This window comes from Geotrypetes seraphini, chromosome 4, assembly GCF_902459505.1.
Source record: "Geotrypetes seraphini chromosome 4, aGeoSer1.1, whole genome shotgun sequence".
NCBI lineage: Eukaryota > Metazoa > Chordata > Amphibia > Gymnophiona > Dermophiidae > Geotrypetes > Geotrypetes seraphini.
Window position 1 is genome coordinate 37,432,373 of NC_047087.1, and position 20,778 is coordinate 37,453,150.

Here is a 20,778-nt window from a genome sequence, read left to right on the forward strand (position 1 = left end):
TTAGACAAAGAAGGGAAAGTTTATGTTGTAAAATAATATCTTTAATGAGATGTTTCTTTCTTAATAATCTTGTGTTAAGCCCGAAGGCGAGAGAGTGTTAGTAACATAGTATTGAGAGAAATTTTGGGAGTTTGTTGTAGGGATAGTTTGTAAATTTGATGAATTGTGAGTATTAGGAGTGCAATTTGTGAATGGGGGAGGGCGATGTCCCCATATAGTCAGAATATGTGAGTGTGTTTGTACTAAAATTCCCAGGAGGGAGAAGAATGTTAGAGAAATAGATATAATTAGAAGAGTTGGTAGGAGAAACATGTGTTTAGCATTTTATATGCGCCCTCAGGAGTGCACAAAGGAGCATTATCTGCTCCTTTAGCACGCTCCTTCAGCGTGTGCCACAGGGAGACCAATTTAGAGGGACGATACCGGTACAACTTTCAGGTTAGGACCTTACTAGCGCCTGAAAGACAAAACATTTGCTGGGTGCTGAAACAACTCATTTCCATGCTCTCTGCTCTATTGGTTACATCATCTGAGCGATATCAGCTTTCAGAAACTATTTTGGCAAATGTGGCCTGTAAATTCAATAAAATGCAATGAAGGAATAAAGACAGTCAGAACTTCGGCTTGGGAACCAATAGAAGATACCCACTTTAGATTTGAGAACCTAAGTTAAGCTGCCCAATCAATGGCTTGGTAACCAGAGATACCCACTGAAGGCTTTGGAACCTCAATGAAGAAACAGACTGCAGGCTTGGGAACCTGAAACAAGAGACCCATCCATAATTCTTATTGCACGGCTATCAGGTGTGACCTCGCCGATTCAAATTTCTTGAACTGGTAATGGCAATGCTACCATGGGCCAACACATACAATTACAACATACAACAAATATTTTCCTTATAAAAATGCAAAAGAACAGACATATAACAAGTACAAATTGAACCATATTTGGATGTTAATGTATGCCATTATCATAGAAACTTTTATGACCTTTGATACTTATTTTCAGGCATTGTTTGCTGGCACTGAAAAACAAAATCAGCTTTCTCAAGGGGTTTGAAGCATGCCATTTCTAATAAAGCTGATTCAAACATCTTTCTAGATTTCCTTTTTGCAAAAGCTCGTTGAAAACACCCCATTTTTGACATTTTATGAAAACACACAAAATTTAAAGTGAAATTGTAAAGTAATGAGATTAGCTTATAAGTTGAAATCATATATTTGAGAAGTCATGTCACAATAAAATAGACAAAATTTTACAGGTATAGAGCATCATTATTACAGGAGCCACAGAAGGCTAAACTTAACAGTTTTAGCACGTCCATTTTTTTTTTTTACCTACTTTTGAGACTTTTTACATACGCCAGTTTCAAAAAATGAAAATCCATATTAGTTCCATTGACTGGATCATAAAAAGTTGTAGATCACCATGTTTCATTTGTTTAAATAACCAAGGAAATATTTTGACATAGTTATAGTATCAAACAAAAAGCTATATCTCAATAAGAATTCCACTGTTAAAACCAAAAAATCCCCGAAAACTGCAGATATACTTGAGCAGGCACTTAATTGAATCAATAAAACATTGTTTTAAAAGTGTTCCATCTTTGTTCTGGAGAAACGAGGACCCAATACGGTCTGCGTTTCGATTAAAACATCTTCTTTAAGGGTCCTAGTGAGAAATGAGGGAGTATTACCTGAAGAATAAATATGATGAATGGAAAAGAGTGTGTACTGTAGATGTGCTCGGTGTGACAAATGAAATAAAAGTGAAGCCAATTCTAGTGTGAATGTATTGTACAAAGTGTAACGTGGGTACTAATTTGCAGTGGTAAAATAATGCTCAGAATTTAGGAAGTTGGTTGGGCTGAGAAGTTTTCAGCACTCCCTTGTAACTTTAAGATCCATCAGCAGCTCCTCCTGTAAGGGCTTGAACGGAGCCTTACTGAGGTCCTGCAACATAATATTAAGATTCCGCATCAGGCACGGCTGTCAAGACAGCAGGATGCAGTCGCAATGCTCCCTTCAAAAACCTGGCTACATTGGGATGGAAAGCCAAAGAACATTCTCCACTCAAGCCAAAAGATGTGAGAAGCCTACCACCTGCACATTGATAGAACTGTCAGGCCCTTCTCGAGCTCTCCAGAATACATGCAAGGACCACGGATATCAAAGCCTAAAAGAGTTCCACATTCTGCTTAGCACACCAGTGCTGAAACTTTTTCTAAGCCTTAGCATAGTCTGTGACAGCTGTCGGTCACATAATCTTTAGGAGGGTAGCTATGATCTCCTCTAAGTAGGCCTTCTGTAGTAAGGCCACACGCACAAGTGCCATGTCATAGGTCTAAGCAAATCGAAACCCCCCAGGGCAATTGGACCCTGTGACAGAATAGTTGGACAAAATGGCAATTTGAGACACCTGTCCCTCTGTAGCCTAACCAGCTCCACATACCACAGTTGATGTGATCAATCTGGAGCAACCCTAATTATCAACCCTAGGTAGTCACTATTCTTCAAATGATCCTACCCATCATGGGGGAAACCTGTACAACACCCCTCTCTCTGGACAAGTTTGTACTAGAGCACCCATGCTGGTGCTTCCCGGTTTGAACTTCAGCTGAATAATCTAAAGACTTTCTTGTTGGCTAATGATGCCAACAGATCGAACACTGGACGCCTCACAATGCTGTCAAAGGCCTTCTGGGCCAAAGACTACTCCCCCAAGTCTCAGGGCTGCTGGCTGTGATAGTCTGCCTGCACATCATCCATTCCCATCAAATGTGTTGTTGATAGAGCCTCTAAGTGGACAACTGGGCCTGCAGTCTCAACGGAGCACTCTTGGTGCTTACCTGGTTGCTGACGTATGATTTAGCTGTGGCAATGTCTAAAAACTGACCGCTTTGCCTCCTAGGGTGTTCTCCAATGACTGCAGTGCTAGATGGATGGCCTGCAGCTCCAGTCTGTGACTATTCTCTCAGAGAGGGCAACCATCTGCCCTGAATGGGATGCACACCACTTCTTCACTGTGGAGTATGATGGACATGTGTCATTCAATGTTTGCATCATAAATTCATGAATTTCCTTTGGAGTTTGCATCTGTCATCAGGATCATTGAAGAGAACATGCATAAAGACAAGCATTTGGACACTGACTCTGGCTGGAGCAACCAATTCAAACTTGACATGCCTACACCATCCAGGTCATCAGCATATGGAGAGAATTCATCTGTGCAGACCAGCAGGAAAATAGCATGTCAGAGAGGGCAGAGACAAAGTTTCGCCCAAGGAAGAATCTCTATAGTTGCTACTATTGATGCCAGCACCTATAGATAAGTACCAAGCTGTAGGAGCTTGCCTTGCCAGGATCTCCATCTTAGCTTCAATCTGCAAGGCTCTGGAAGAAAACCACAGCCTACCACTGAAACGGATCCCCAAGTAACCTAGGGATTGTGTCAGCTTCAGGTGGCTCATCTGAAATGATCCAACCTAGGTCCTATAGCAGTAAGGAAACTGGCACAATTGCTTTCAGCATTGGATGAAGCTCTGATTAGAGAATGAAGTGGGGGAAAAAATTTGGCCCTATCCTCACAAGTCTTGAATAGTTATGAAGGAACTTAGGAAGTTTTGGCTGCTCCACTGACCGACCTTTTCAATGCTTCTCTAGAGTCAGAAGTGGTACCAGAGGACTGGAGAAGGGTGGATGTGGTCCCTCTACACAATAGTGGAAGTAAGGAGGAAATAGGGAAGTCAGTAAGTCTGACTTCTGTGGTAAGCAAATTAATGGAAATGCTTTTAAAACAGAGAATGGTGAAAACAATAGCTGGGATATGGAGAAGAATCCTCCCTCAGACAAGCATGTTAACAAAATCCAAATGCTTCTGTCTTCAATCTGTCAATCAGACCCTGAGAAAAAGCCCAAGGAACCCAGGTAAAAGGGTTGCCCTCTCAACGATAGACTTCTGATCCAGAGTCTGTGTTTTCTTCCAGGCAGAGCTGGCCAGGTAACAATGGGGACCTCTGGAGCACCGAGAAGCCTCAAAATCCAGATAAAAACCTGAAAATAATAAACTAGAATTGGAGCAGATCAGAAAGACACATTCCAACTCGTGTGTAGAAGGAGAAACTGGGGGGGGGGGGGGGGGGGGGGAGGGCTACAGCACAGCCCTGTGATGCAGGAGGCAAAGCCAAGAAAGAAAAAAAAATGTAGATGCCTTCTTCACAACTAGAAGATGAATAACCCACTGGCTCAGGACTTGTATGCCTTTTGCACTAGAATAAGCAAATACATTAAGTACAGACGTCCATGAACAACCAATTATCTACTAACAGGGAAATAAAAGAAAAAGCTTCCTTTACCTGTTTGCCTCTTACTTGAATCTTTGTTTTCATTTTTAGCTTGCTCTGCTTCTGATCTTGACATTCTGTGTATATCGCCTGGAAAAAAGAGACAAGTTATGTTGTACAAAAATATAGGCCTGGAACTAGGGTTACCAATGCCTTCCTGAATCTACAGGCTGAGGGCCTCTAGGGCCTGCCACCCTATCTCGGTGCTAATGTGAGGCCTTTTTCCGCAGTCCTATACTCAAATGCTGCTACGTCCTGCCCCCTTTGATCTCCTTCCATGAGAAGAGGCAGGACACAGCAATGCAAGCCTGGTGCAGTTATAAGCAAGGTATGTAGTGCCCTTCCTACATACTTTCTGCATTCTGCTGGCCCTGAAAAAGTGACAAAGTGAAAAAGTGCTTATAAGTAAATGGCCTTTTCTATTTTGCCTACTTTTAGACTAATACTTTCATCACATCAAAGTTTATTGCTTCGTATGTGTATGACCTAAATTTCATAATTGTAACCTGATTATTATTATTTTTTTTTTTGGTCTGAAGTGAAAATGTTGCAAAACAAATTTCACTATAAAAGAGTGCCAAACAGTGATGAAATATCTTTTCTACAAGGAAACACTGCCAAACAAACTTACAATGATATGTCAGTTACATTAAGGAATAAGTGCCCTTCCTACTCCATAGTCAAGAACTGGGTTTACACAGAAAAGGTGGTGACTGCTCGGAACCGTCTCCAGGTGGAGTGATGGAGATGAAGAGTATATCTAATTCAAGACAGCTTGGAACAAATATGTTGGATCTCTAAGGAAGAAGGGATATAGTGGATGGCATGGTTGGGCAGAATAGATAGAAAAATGAAGGCAAATAAAGACCACTGACTAAATGTTTAAGCACCATACAAGACACTATCAACAAAATGTACCCTAGCTGGATCTCAACTACCGACTGAGTAAATACCAGCTCTTATCCTGTATTGCAGTGTATCGCAAACTATGCCTCAAGATGCTGGGAAGGAGAGGCGCCGGCTGACTGCCTACAGGACGTGCCTCTCATGGTGAGAGGCACATCCTGTAGGCAAATAACTGGTGCCAGTGCCTCTCCTTTCCGTGCGTCTTCCACCCACTGGTGGCTCAGGGCCCATATGTAGGGCCTTCGTGCATATGCAGGCATTTGACGTGATGACGTCATGCATGCGCATAATGTCACCTCGTCGACATCAGCACACTTCCAGATGCTTCGAGCCGCAACCACTACATCTAATGTGCCACAGCTCAACAAAGTTTGCGAAACACTGCTGTAGTGTTATGGTAGAGAGTAAAGGGTCAGATTTGATTTCCTTCCTGCGATACAACCAAAAAGAGATTAGGTTCTTACCTTGCTAATATCTTTTCTAGTAGATAGGTGTATCATTTAGGACAAGGGTCTCAAAGTCCCTCCTTGAGGGCCGCAATCCAGTCGGGTTTTCAGGATTTCAACAATGAATATGTATGAGATCTATGTGCATGCACTGCTTTCAATTCATATTCATTGGGGAAATCCTAAAAACCCGACTGGATTGCGGCCCTCAAGGAGGGACTTTGAGATCCATGATTTAGGACGTATGGGTAATATCCCCATGCTCGCAAGCCATGCAAAAGGAATCCACTCCAGCTTTTGAATCCCTCTTCCTTCACTACACGACTCTGCAACTACCTTCAGTTTGTACCAAGGCCCTATATTGAATCATATGCAGAGGGGGTATGGGGAAACTCCCTGAACTACAACTCTGTTCTGAAATTATAACATGTTAAACACTGAACAATCAAAACAAGCATGCCAAACAAATATTTATGGAGCTCAAGCGTATTATAGCTCCCAATGTGTTATAGCAATATATTATTCTTTATACCATTAAGGTCCCTGACATCCAAATTTCAGTTTGGACTTGAAATTTCTGATTGAAACAGTAGGCAGGCACAGGAGATAACTGACAGGGATGGGTTCCAGAATGACACACCTATCTAACTAGAAAAGATATTAGCAAGGTAAGAACCTAATCTCTTTTCTTACTGCAATAGGTGTATCATTCTGGATGGATGGGATATACAAAAGCAGTCCCACAAATCTAGGATGGGACCACTGTGCTGGCTCATAACTCTGAGGATCTAAAGGCAGTGTCCTTCCTTGCTGTTACACCCACTCTGTAAAACTTGGAAAATGTATGTAGAGTGGACCAAGTCACTGCTCTACAAATCTACTTGGGGGGAGACTACCCAAGCTTCCAACAACAAAGCAGCCATGCTTCTATTCAAATGTGCCTTCATGGGGACTGGTGACTCTTCCACAGGCAATACATTGATGGAATGGCTCCTTGGATCCATCTGGAAATCGTGGTTTTGGAAGCCGGTGTGCCACATTGAGTCTGACTAGTAAGCACAAACAGATGGTCACACAGCCTGAGCTTGTTGATAACCTCAAGGTATTGTAGAAGCACTCTCCTCACATCCAAGTTTTTCCAGAGTCTGGTCCTTCTTAGAACCTGTAGACTGGAATGCCAGCAATCTGACCTCTTGGTTGACATGGAAAGCCAAAAGAACCTTCAGCAAAAAAGATGGGAACAGTGTGCAAAGAAACTCCGGCCTCTGATCTTGAGTAAAAGCTCTCTGCAAGAGCAAGCCTGTAGCTTCGAGATGCTTCTAGCTGAGGTAATAGCCATGAGAAAAACCCATCAATAATACTTCCTTCAGTAGCCTGAATGGGGCCTGACTGAGGCCTTGCAAAACCACGTTAAGGTTTCATAATGGAAACAGATGTTTTACCAGGGGCTTGAGCCACAGCACTCCCTTTAGGTATCTAGCTTTGTCCAGATGAGATGTTAATGAATCCTTATGTACTCGAGCCCTGACACAAGAGAGTCCTGCCACTTTGACTCGCACACTGCAAGACCCTTGTCAAGGCTAGCCTGGAGGAAAGCCCACTCTACAGAGATTGGGGCAGAGAATGGCTCCTCTTTCTCTTTAATGCACCAGAAATGAAATGTTTCCCAAGCCTTGGGTAAGCAGAGACCGTCGTTGGCTTTTGGTTCTGAGCAGAGTAGAACGCTGTGTACTCACATGCCGTAAACGCAAAGCTATCCGTATCTTCTATGACCACTGGCCCCTGTGAAAAAGGTCTGGCTGAATTCACAGCCCGAGACTTACATCCCTCTGAAGACACATTAGATCTGCATACCACAGTCTGCATGGCTACGAGAATGACTTTTCTCCAATGGCTTACAATTTTGTGTATCTGGTCTATCATGGGCCACAGAGGAAACATGCACAAAAGCTTATTCTTTGGCCACTGTTGGACCAGAGCAACCAGACCTGTGCTTCCAGGCTCGGATCTCTGACTGAAGAACTGGTCTGCTTTCTTGTTTCTTGCTGTTGCCATCAGATCGAACATTGGGTGACCCCAGCGACGAACAATGAATTGGAAGGCAGTTGGGACAGCATCCATTCTCTCGAATTCAGTGTCTGATGAGAAAAATCGGCTTGGACATTGTCCACTCCCACTACATGCACCACTGAAAGAGCCTGAAGATGAAAACGCAGCTCACCTAAGAGTAAGCAGGCCTCCAGATTCAGCTGTGCACCCTTGGTGCCTCCTTGGCAACAGACATATACTACTACAGTAGCATTGTCCGAGAAGACTCTACCACTTGTCTCTCCAGACTCTTCTCCAGCCTCTGCAACTCCAATCAAATGGTTCAAAGTTCCAATCTGTTGATCAACCACTTCATTTGGGAAACCAACCAACACCCCTGGATCAGATGTCTGTTGCAGTGAGCCCTCCAGCCGAACAGGCTGGCATCTATTGTCACAATTATCCACAAAGCGATTTTGAGGGGCATGCTACTTAATGCCTATGGGAGGAGCCTCCAGTCCAAACTGATCCAGGTTTCCAGAGTCTACGGCAGAGGCATCTGCAGAGTCAGACTGAGGTGATCACCATGATAGCAATGCACTCTGGATAGAATGCATACAAGCCTTCATCCACATGGCTGCCATGGAGCCTAGAATTTGGAGGTCGTGCAATGCAGACAGTGCTGGTTTTGCCAACAAGCTCATTATCTGGGTGCAAAGCTTTTGTTTGCATGCCTCTGGAAGATAGACACGACCTTCTGCCATGTTGAAGAAGCCTTCCAGGTATTCCAGGGATTGGGACGGAACCAGTTGGCTCTTTCAAAATTCACTATCCAACCTAGACTCTGCAGGATCCGGACCATATGAGTCACTGCTTGGTTCTCCTTCCTCTAATCAGTCAGTCATCCAGATATGGATGAACCTGAAAGCCTGTACTGTGCAGATGGGTGGCTACCACCATCACCTTGGTGAATGTGCAAAGTGCTGTTGCCAGTTCAAAGGGAAGAGTTGAGAACTGGTAATGGTTCTCCAGGACATAAAATCTCAGGAACTTTGTGTGTTCCAGAAATATGGGAATATGCAGGTAGCCCTCTGTCATATCCAGAGGTGCCAGAAATTCCCTTGTCACCATCATCGCTATGACTAATTGTATGTTTCCATATGAAAATGTGGAACTTTCAGTGCTGCACTGATGTGTAAGACTCTGAATGTCTTCCAAGTATCTGCCTGAGCTCAAATCTTCAGGCAGCACAGTTTCTATGGCCTGAATATCTAACAACCTCTGAATTGTAGCCACAACCTTGCTTGCATTCTCTGGTGCCCTGCCAGGGTGTCCTCAAACCAGTCTGTTCAGGGCTGGAGAAATTAAATCTTGCAACCGCTGTTAATGATCTCCAGCACCCAATGGTCTAATGAGATTTTAACACAGGCCTCTGCATACTTAGAGCTGTCCCCCTATCTTCAGGGGAACTCCTCCAGATCTGGCATTGTGCTTTCTTGGAGGTTGAAGCAGAATGAGAACCGGAGGCTTGGCTCCGCCTAGACCCTGATAATCTCTGTCTGGAAGGATCTTGAGAGGAGGATCCCCCCTGAGTACTTCTGAAAACACCTGGAGCCACAAAAATTAGACTGCCCAGAACCTCAAGAGGTTTCACAGTCTGCGCTCAGGTACAGTTTTTGGTCAACAATCTGCCACGCTGGTCAAGAGATCATCCAGTCCCTTCTGAACATTTGTCCCTTGAAAGAAGACTGCTGAGGGTAGTCTTGGAGGTGGAATCTCTCGCCATTGCCCGACCCAGAGCATTCTGTAGGCTGAGATCGAAGCAGCTGAAACTTTGTTCTTGATCTTGAGTCGTAGAGAGCATCAGCTACATAATATACTCTTGCTCATAAGAACTGGGGCAAAGGTTTGTCCTCCGGCAGCTCAAGCCCCCACAACCTGGTGTAACAGGCATGTGTCACAAAGGAAGCTGCTGCAGCTGCTTTGATTTCCAAGGCTAGTGCTTTGAATTGTCATTTAAGAATCATATCCATTCTGTGATCCTGCATATCTTTTAATACCATGTCTCCCTCACTTGGTAGGGATATGCATTTGGTTACCTGCACTACCAAGGAAACTACCTTGGGCTGAGCAAACATCCGACGACACTCCTGTGCCATTGGATACAGCAGAGCCATTGTCTTGGCTACTTTAAGGAGCCCTTCAGAAGCATCCCAATGCAATGCTAAAATCAGGATGCCAGGAAAATGAAGAAGATTGGGCTCCGACTCTGCTCATTATAGAGCAGAAGGGACCTGCTGGGAGTCCAAGTTTAACCGCAAAGGTTCAGCAATAAGCTCTAGCAGAGCTGAGAGTCTGAACATCCGAAGGACCATTGGGGTCATCCTCTTGATCAAGGGCCACCACTGTATCTTAAGCACTCACACTTGCCTGTAACCCTACATCTCCTAACAGGGAGGGCTTGCTCTGTGACAGTAAAGATATAGAGATAGACCCTTGGAAAGACCCATTGGATCCTGGCCAGCCTCTGATAGGTAGACGCCCTGGGAATCCAAGGCCCCTTGTGCACCTCCTGATGCGCTGCCAGACTTCCCCTGGGGATCTCATCCATCCTGATAAGCTCTCCTCATAAGATTGACAAATTCCGGAGAAAATGGTGTATTAGAACGTTAAGTCTCTGACTAGCTAAGTCTCAAACTCCACAGCATCCACACTCCTGCGCTTAAGATGACCGCCATTCTGGGGCTTAGCAAGGGATCAACTACAACCAATAAACCCTCGACTGTTCTTCAGCTCTAGAGAGCAAAGGGGAGGCTAAGCTAGCCGCTCCTGCCCCACTTCATGTGCTGTGCAGCACGTGGCGTAGGGTGCTCTTTGAGCACCCATCCAGCGCAAACCTGGCATGAATTAGGGGTAATGGAGCCTGAGGACTCCATCCCTGCCAGTTTTGAGACAAAACTAGGCGATCTAAAGGTTCTGGAGAACTTAAAAAAAAAAGTAAAAATTGGGAAATCTAAGAGGGCCATAGCGACAGCATTTTGGCACCAAAAAATGGCTTCAAAACACCTCAACTAAAACAAAAAAAAACAGCAGTTTTGCGATTCTGGAGGTGGGGAATTTTAAGGGAAGGGACAGAAACCTGAAAAAAGGTATTTTAAAGATCTCCTCCCCCCCCCCCCTCCCGATCTTCCATAGTCTAATAGCCTTACTCACTGTTACCTGTGCTGGATATGTGCTGTAGGCTGCCTCAATTCCTAAAGTAACTGGATCTGGGAAAAGAAATCACTGCCTCAAGCAGACCACTCCTCCAATGGTGAATCTTCAGGCTGCCAGTCGGACTGCAGTCTGACTGAGCTTCTAACCCCCAATGACCCACACACACAAAAAAGGGAGGCGGCGAAATGCAACTGGCAAAATACAGAGCTCCACTGAGCCCTCTATGCTTGATAGCCTATGCTCACCCCTGCAAGCCAGAAGATGAGCAAAGCTATTAAGGGACTGGACCCTCAAGCTCCATTAAAGTTTCTGCAGGCTAGCTAACAGATACCACAGAGGCATTGGCCTATCAGCTGCAGACCTTAATCTGAGTTCTGAGCAACAAATGCTGCCAACACCCCCCCACCCTGAGAGAGAATATTAGAAAGACTCCTTCTGGCTCTCATGCAAAAGGAAAAACTGAAGGGAGCATCAGAGCCCTCTGGTAGAGGAGGAGGGATTCATAAACTGGAGTAGATTCCTTATACATGGCTCGTGAGTGTGGGTATATTACCCATCCATCTAGAACAGACGTGTCAAACCCTGGCCCTTGGGCCAAATCTGGCATGCCAGACAATTTAACATTTGCAATTAAGATGGCCCGCTGCAGGGACGAGGCAGCTGGGAGTACAATGCGGACCCAAATGGCAACAGCAGCCGGGAGAGTGCAGGCAACCACGAGCGGCAGTAGAGTGTCGGGAGCACAGCATGGCGGCTGCGAGACTTGCCCGCCGGAAGGCATCAGCCAAGTTGACTATTGCCTCAAAGTGATATCATTGAGAAGCATTATCAAAGTCCAGAGAAGGATGAAGTGCTAAGTGTACATTTGGGGACTTGGGTTGTCCACTATTGGAAGGAGGATACTGGGCTTGATGGACCTTCGGTCTGTCCCAGTATGGCAGCTGTTATGTTCTTATGTCAGGAGAGGTTGTAACCCTATACTTCTACTATGACTAAGGGGTGATTTTATTAAGGTGCTCATTTAGTGGACCCCTAAGTATCTTAATAAAAAAAATTTGGCCCACGACAGCCTATGGTTTAGGATTTTAGCCTCTTATGTGATTGAGTTTGACACCCTGATCTAGAATGACACATCTATTGCACTAGAAAATGGTTTGCATATGCAAGTACTCTCTGTCCCTAGCAGGCTCACAATCTAAGTTTTGCACTTGAGACAATGGAGGATTAAATGACTTGCCGGGAGTCACATAAAACTGCAGAGGAAATCAAATCCAGTTCCCCAGGGTTTCAGCCCATTGCACTAACCATTAGGCTACTCTTTCACTCTTGAGTGGATGAGAGGTGTTAAGACAATGAATTATGAGTTGAAGCCTCTGAACTAGGATTTTAGAGCTTAGAAAGAGAGATTATGTATTTACCCTGGAAAGCTTTTTTCCAGTAGATAGGTGAAACATTCTAAACAATAAGAGTTATTTCCCCATACTTGCATACTCTGCAGAAGGAATCCACTCTGGATTTTTCACTCTGCCTCTGTAGTACTTCAATGATCAGTTTAGCACTCTCTACAGTCAGTACCCAAGCACCGAGAGGCTACCACCTATGTGAAGTATAGACACATGTAAACAAAGTGTTCTGCTGAAAGTAATGAAACAGTAACATTATCCACCAACACAGGCTCCAAAGAAGCGAAGCACAATTCCCCAAGAAAATGATCACAGAAATAAATTCTTCCCAGTCCTCAAGGACTGAGAGGCCTCCAAGAAGCAGCTTGGAAAAGTTAGAGACTGGTTTCAGGGTTTCTTGGAAAAAAAGATCGTATCAAGTCTGTAGCAATGGTCAGTACTCCAATTCTTGGAGTAACCCTTGTGGGATACCTCAAGGTTCACCATTATCATCCACTTTGTTCAACATCTGTTTCTTCCTTGGCCAATCTTTTACAAAACTTAAATGTAATCTTTCACATTTATGCTGATGACATCACAATACTAATACCAGTCATTTCTTTTACCACTGAAATAAAAAATCTGATTACTTTTATCCTAAATCAGATTGAACAATGGACCATTGAATTTAAATTTAAGCTAAACATTGAAAAACTAGATTCTTTTTGGCTAGTCCCAACGATAAAATTAAGGATAAAATTCTCTATTTAAGAGGACAAGAATAGCCAATAGTTTTTGTCTCTTAAAATTTTAGGAATCGTACTTGACCGCCATTTAACTCTGGGGGAGCATACTGATATGCTTGTAAAGAAATGTTTTTTTGCATTATGAAGTTGCGTTCTATCAAAAAATATTTTGACCCTGCTTCTTTCAGATTACTAGTTCAAGCATTAATTTTATCTATTCTTGACTATTGCAATATAATCGATTTGGGAGCTTATAAAACCATCTTGGAAAGATTAAGGCTAATCCAAAATAGAGCGTCCGTTTAATTTTCAGATTTAAAAAAACCAAACAAAAACCCCCCCAGGAAAATGTCAGCTCTTACTACCGTCAGCTGCTCTGGTTGCCAAAGGAAGCAAGAGTACTTTTCAAATTTGCTTGTATTTTCTATAATATGTTATTTGGATTAGCTCCGCTATATCTCCTCTCTCATTTTGAATGGTACTGTTCGACTAAGCCTACTCGACGTACTGGTTTATTTACTTTTCCTAATCCCAAAAATTGCTGTTATAAAAAATATTTTGATCGATCTTTGGCTTATCAAGCAGGTAAAGTTCAAGTATGGTTAGATGACCTGATTCAACAATCTGCATCTTTAGAAAATTGGTTCAGACCTATTTGTTCAAAGAATTTGTTAATTTATTGATGACTGTCAGTTTCTTATTGTATTTTCACTATTGAAATATTGTACTGCTTTTCTGTGTGCTTGTATCATCACTGGAATGTTCAGTCCTCTCATTCTGTGAACCCTCTAGAACTTTTTGGGTGCTGGCGGTATAGAAAAATACAGTTATTATTATTATTAAACAGACAAACTGTAAACAGGCCCAGGTCAAGTCAGGGTAGGAAGTCTAGAATGTCTCACCTATCTACTGGAAAAGATCTTACCAGGGAAGTACCGTATTTTCACATAGGTAACGCGCACCCGTGTAAAACGCGCACACGGGTATAGCGCGCGAAAAACACAAATTTATGAACAGAAATTTTTATATACCGCGCACACCCGTATACCGCGCATGCTGCCCAACTCTCCCGTCGCTGCCCGACTCTCCTTTCACCCGCCCCGACTCTCCTCTGGCCACTCTGACTCTCCTTTCGCCCGCCCCGACTCTCCTCTCCCCCTTGAAGTCCTGTCCCCACCCTGAAAACCTGATGCCCCCCCTCCCCGACGTCCGATTCACCACCCCCCCTCGCAGGACCGCTCGCACCACACCCCGAAGGACCGCTCGCATGCACTCCCACCCGCACCCCCACCCTGAAAGAACGCTCGCACCCCCACAGCCTCCCGACCCCCCCCCCATCATGTAGAAGCTCCTACCGGTGTCCTGCTGCTTCCTCTTGGCGGTCCCGACTCCCCGACACGATCGGGGCAAGAGGGAGCTCAAGCCCTCTTGCCCCAGCCATCCGCGGCACCCCCGACACGATCGGGGCAAGAGGGAGCTCAAGCTCTCTTGCCCCCCCCCGACTCCCCGACACATCGGGCAAAAGGGAGCCCAAGCCCTCTTACCCCGACGACTCCCCAACTCCCCGACAATATCGGGCCAGGAGGGAGCCCAAGTCCTCCTGGCCCTGGCGACCCCCCCTCCCCGCTAGTTGTTCGGGCCAGGAGGGAGCCCAAACCCTCCTGGCCACGGCGACCCCCTCCCCCCACTACATTACGGGCAGGAGAGATCCCAGGCCCTCCTGCCCTCGACGCAAACCCCCCTCCCCCCAATGACCGCCCCCCCAGCCGATCCGCGACCTCCCTGGCCTATGTGGTTGGGCCCATGTGCCTCAGGCCCCGCCCCCAGGTGGGACCTAAGGCTCCCGGGCCTATTCTGATTGGCCCAGGCGCCTTAGGCCCCACCAGTAGGCGGAGCTTTGGGACGGATGGGCCAATCCGGCCTCATTCTGTCGTTGGCTGCCTGCCGGACAGGCGGGTTTGACTCCTGTCTGTCCGGCCAACTACACAAAGGTACGTGGAAAGGGGGTGGGGGGGTCGTGGGGTCGGCCAGGGGGGTCGCGGGTCGGCTGGGGGGGGGGGGCGGTCGTTGGGGGGAGGGGGGTGTGCGTCGAGGGCAGGAGGGCCTGGGATCCCTCCTGCCCGTAATGTAGTGCGGGGTGGGGGTAGGGGGTCGCCGTGGCCAGGAGTGTTTGGGCTCCCTCCTGGTCTGAACAACTAGCGGGGGGGGGGGGGGGGTCGCCAGGGCCAGGAGAACTTGGGCTCCCTCCTGGCCCGATATTGTCGGGGAGTCGGCGGGGCAAGAGGGCTTAGGCTCCCTTTTGCCCCGATCGTGTCGGGGAGTCGGGGGGGAGGGGGGGCAAGAGGGCTTGAGCTCCCTCTTGCCCCGATCATGTCGGGGGTGCCGTGGTTGGTTGGGGCAAGAGGGCTTGAGCTCCCTCTTTCCCCGATCGTGTCGGGTGTCGGGACCGCCAAGAGGAAGCAGCAGGACACCGGTAAGAGCTTCTACATGATGGGGGGGGGGGGGTCGGGAGGCTGTGGGGGTGCGAGCGGTCCTTCAGGGTGGGGGTGCGTGCGTGCGAGCGGTCCTGCGGGGGTGGGGGGTGAATCGGACGTCGGGGGGGGGGGGGGGGGGACTATGTAAAAAAAATTTTGTACAACGCGCTCACGCGTATAACGCGCAAGGGTGTGCGCGGTACGTAAAAACCACGTATAGCGCGCGTGTTATATGCGAGAAAATACGGTACATGATCTCTTTTTCCAGTGCAATAGGCGAGACATTGTAGACCAGGGGTAGGCAATTCTGGTCCTCGAGAGACACAGGCAGGTCAGGTTTTCAGGATATCCACAATGAATATGTATGAGATGGATTTGCATGCACTGTCTCCTTGAGATGCAAATCTATCTCATTCAAATTTATTGTGGATATCCTGAAAACCTGAGCTGCCTGTGGCTCTTGCGAACCGGAATTGCTTATTCCTATTCTAGACAATAGGGGTGTACAAAAACAGTCCCCCCCCAAACAGCTAGGGTGGGCTTGCTGCGCCAGTCCCTAAGAACGAGGACCTGAAGGCCGAGTCCTGCCTTGCAACAACATCCACTCTGTAAAACATGGAAACATGGCAAGAGAAAAAAAACAAACAAACCATGTTGCTGTCCCGCAAATCTCAGGAGGGATAAATCTAGCTTCGAACCATAAAGAAGCCACACTCCTGGTAGAAAGCGCCTTGATGGAAACAAGTGACCATTTTCCAGAAAGATGTAGATTGACAAATTGGCTCTACAGATCCATCTGGATATCTGGGCCCTAGAAAAAGGAGCACGCTGCTTAATCGAATCACTCAGCACAAACAGATGGTCAGAGAGGTGACACTCGTGAGTGACCTCTCATCCAAGCAGCAGAACCCTGTGTACATCCAGAGGCTACAATAGGCAGTCCTGCGTCGAGTAACCTGTCAGCAGAAAGGCAGACAAACACACTGCCCAAGCAACATGAAAAGCTGAAACAGCCTAGAGCATCAAATCCAACAGAGAAACATCTGAAAGAAGGCCAAAGAGAGCCTAGATAAAGCGAGACAGCATCAGGCTAAAGTCCAAGGCAGGGATAGGATGGAGAACCAGCCGTCTAACATGAAAAACCCCCTGCAAGAATTGAGCGACATCAGGATGAGCTGCCAAAGAGGACCAACTGTCCCGGGATCTAAGTAAGATAGCCCGGCTACAGGAACCTGCAGAGAAGCCACCGTAAGGCCAGTATTTTTCCCACAGGAAGAAAGACGAGCATCAGCGAGATTAGAGCTGAATACGGATCCATCTGGTCTTGGATGCAATAATATTGGAAGACCTTCTACATCGTAGTGTATGCCGATCCCCTGGACGACTTCAGAAGAGTCTCAACAACAAGGGCAGAACATCTCATATGCTCAAGAGCCATGCCGGAAGAGCAAAAGCCTCAAACTGGCATGGTAACTGGACTCTGCATGAAAGAAGTGCTCAGCCCAAAGGTTGCAACCCAAAGGCCTGCACAAACTAGATGAAGCCACCAGCATAATGCGGCCCAGAACCACCAAAATCCTCTTAAGGACACGGTCAACCAACGATATGGGAGTAAAAAGACAGGAGAAAACTCCTGCTGCCAGAACTGTTCCAGTGCGTCAAACAAGCGCTCAACCCAAAGGCTGCAATCCACAGGCCTGCACGAATTAGCTGAAGCCACCAGAATAACACAGCCAAGAACCACTAAAATCCTCTGAAGGACATGGTCGACCAACAATGCGGGAGTAAAAATAGACAGGAGAAAACTCCTGCTGCCAGAACTGCACCAGCGCGTCAAACAATCTGCTTCCAGGCTCAGAACTTCTACAGAAGTAAAGCACCTTCCTGGAGACAATGAGAAATGGTACACCCCTGCAGAGTGATTGAGGGTGAATCCACCAGTCCATGCTTGCTTGAGCCTCTAGAGGCCATGGCAGACAAATCTGCAAGGCATCTTGGTGTGTCGCCCAGCGAGAGAGTAATGCATGCTGAAGGACGCATGTGTGCCCTCACCCAAGAAATCATATCCAGTGTGGCAACCATGGAGACTAGAACTTGAAGATAATCCCACACCAAAGGAGCCAGCCGCTCCAAAAGTAGAGAAACCTGGGCACACAGTTTGCGATTCTGTATCGAAGTGGACTCCCAAGTATGCCAATGTCTGCGTGGGCTGCAGATGAGTCTTTCTAACGATGACAATCCAGCCCAAGTCCTTCAGCACTTGAAGTACCTGCTCCACTATGTGATGTCCCTTGGCCAATGAGGGAGCTCTGATCAACCAGTCGTCTAGATATGGGTAAACCTGCAGACCTGTCTTCCTCAGGTAAGCTGCCACCACCACTATCACCTTGGTGAAGGTCCAAGGCACTGTCGCCAGCCTAAAGGGCAGGGCCAAAAACTGTAATGCTGTGCCAGAACATGAAATCGCAGAAGCTTGCAGTGGCCTGGAAATATGGGAATGTGTATGTACGCCTCCTTAAGATCCAGGGAGGCCAGAAATTCCCCCAGAGCCACTGCTGCAATGACAGAACACACGGTCTCCATTTGGAAGTGGGGAATCATGAGAGCAGCATTTATGTGCTGAAGACCCAGAATAGGCCTCCAATCTTCCAAGCCTTTCTTTGGCACGCTAAAGTATACAGAGTATCTGCTTGAGCCCGAGAGGTCACATGACACCAGTTCTCTAGCTTGAATATCCAGAAAGCACTGCACAGTAGCCTGGACTCCGAGCACCTTCTCTGGTTGTCTGGACGGAGAATCCACAAACCAATCTGACAGAGGTTGGGCAAATTCCATTTTGTATCCTGATCGAATAATGCCCAAAACCTACTAGTCTGCTGTAATGCGCATCTAGGCAGGCAAAAACTCCAAGAGCCAGCCCCCTATCTGCAGAGGGGCATTTGGCGTCCTGGTGTCTTTCTGGCAGGGTTTTGCTGGATGTGCAGAAGAAGGTTGAGAACACCTGTAGTCCGCATACCAACCTTAGAAGCTCTGGGAAAATCTCTGTGACATGGAATGTGCATACTGTCTGGAGCCCCAAAAATGAGAATGCCCAGAACCTCTGGAGGGTCTGGGTCTACTATCAGGCAGGGTCTCTCAGCAACAGTCCAATACCAAATCCATGAGAACATCCAGGTCTTTGGCAAACAATAACCGCCCCTTAAAAGACAGCCTCACTAAAGTCGCGTTGAAAGTGGACTCGGAGCATTCGGTGGGTCGAAATGGAGTATGCCGACACTTTTGCCAGCACTCATCCACTAACCAGCCATCAGCAGTTGAGGAGGCTCCACCACATCAGTCTCTAGCATGCGCAGCCGAGACAGGCGTGAGCGCTAAAAAATGTCTCCATAGCAGTTTTGATGCCCAAATTGGCTGTTTCAAAACGTTTCTTGAGGACCACATCCACACGGCGGTTCTGCATATCTTTCAACACAACTCCCCCATCACTAGGCTGAGTCACTAAGTTCAATGCTTGCACTCTTGTTAACCGTGTCGAGCTTTACGAATGTAGAGATGATGCGGTATACAAACCTAAGGTTTAGATTAGATTAGGAAGATAAGGCAGAGACGCAAACTTAATTAAACACAGGACAGTAGGATCACCACCAGGACCTGGATCTCTCAAAGGATCTGCAGATCCAGCACACAAGCCCTGATCCCCCGATCTGGGAAGAGGTGCACTATCAAACAATGGATCAGAGAGGTCAGGATCAGTATCTGGATTCCCCAAATCATGAGCAGGAGCAGGCAAAACAGCTGCTGGATCAGGCAGAAACGAGGATATGCCTGAAGGCACCAAGCCACCCAAAAACATCCTGGGGGAAAGGAAAGGAGACTACTCAAGAGAACATGCTTGCTCAGGAAAAGAATGTGTTTCTTTTTTTTTTTTTAAATCAGACTACAAAACCTCATGATTTTAGAGAAGGTATCCGGCTCCTGGGCATAGTCACCTTTAGATGACTTAAATTTGCGTGTCTTAGGCTGCAGAGGGACTGCAGCCAGGTTGACCGAAGAACCAGCAATGCCTAGTAGCCCTGAAAGTAATGGAGGCCGCTCCGCCATGCTGGCAGGGTGTCTGATCACCTGCTTCTGTGGGGGGAAAGCTAAGCCAGTCACTACAGTTCCCCCCCCCCAGCTGCACCACGTGGCACAAGGACACTCTAAAATCGCTACACTTGCGCAATCCTGGCATGAATTCACAAGAGGACTCCATCCCAGCAGTTTTCCAGGCAAAAATCAAAGTTTTGAAGAAGCAGCGAGAAGAAAAATAAATAATCTAAGATGGCCACTGGCACCAAATTCGTACCAAAAACATGATCTTTTTCACACTTCCCAAAATCCAAGAAAGATTTTTGAATTTTCAGGAGGGGGGGGGAGCATGCAGAAACTCAGAAAACCCCACTTTTAAACTTTCCCCGATGTCTCTCACATGCTGTCAACTCCTTATACTCACTGTGACCTGATAGAGATGTGCAGGTGGAGTCAAGTGCTTCTCAGTAGCTGTAGAATTCACTGCCACAATGCTGGGAATGCTGTCAGAAAATTCATCTTCGGGCTGCCAGTCTGACTCCACTGTCTGACTATGCCTCCACCCTAGCGGACCACTGGATGTGCACCAGGACGGGCAGAGGCACGAAAATGCAGCTGGCATGCTGAAGAACACTGCTCAACTCCCTAAGCATGCCAGTCTGTGCTTGACCCCTGCATAACAGACAACTTCAGGGATGGCCCTGAGCTCCAAGGAAAAACTATGCAGACTGGCTAACAGGTTTCCAAAAAGGGATCGGCTTGTCGGCTACAGACAGAAGTCTGTAGATTCTCAAGCAATCAGAGCTCCAAAATTGCTTCAAATGTGAAATTACCCAAAAAGGGGACGACATTACATAGAATTTAAAACAATAAAATATGGGGAGGCAGACATGCTTACAGAAGGAAAGACTGTAGAGGATGTTAAACCAATCAGTGAAGTATTACAGAGATAGAGTGAAAAATCCGGAGTGGATTCCTTCTGCAAAGAATGCGAGTATGTGGAAATAACCCAATTGTCTAGAATGGAAAGAATATTAAGTGAACTGACAAAAATGTTCTAGCCATCTTTGCAAGTAAAAAGCTATCATGAACCAGAAGGCACTTAAGTTGCACTCTTCAGATCCAAGTACTGTCCTGAACAGTAGATGCCAAGTCCATGGTAAGGTCAG

General features: G+C 46.5%; 1 protein-coding gene across 4 annotated transcripts in view; it reads right to left on the reverse strand.

Moving 5' to 3' along the window:
* The window catches only part of LSM14A (LSM14A mRNA processing body assembly factor), a 103,418-nt gene that overhangs the window by 26,633 nt on the left and 56,007 nt on the right, over positions 1-20,778 (reverse strand). For all 4 annotated transcript variants that reach the window (XM_033941808.1, XM_033941807.1, XM_033941805.1 and 1 more), the window contains exon 6: positions 4,356-4,433. In XM_033941808.1, coding sequence (XP_033797699.1) covers positions 4,356-4,433 — 78 coding nt within the window. The remainder of the gene's footprint in view (positions 1-4,355; positions 4,434-20,778) is intronic.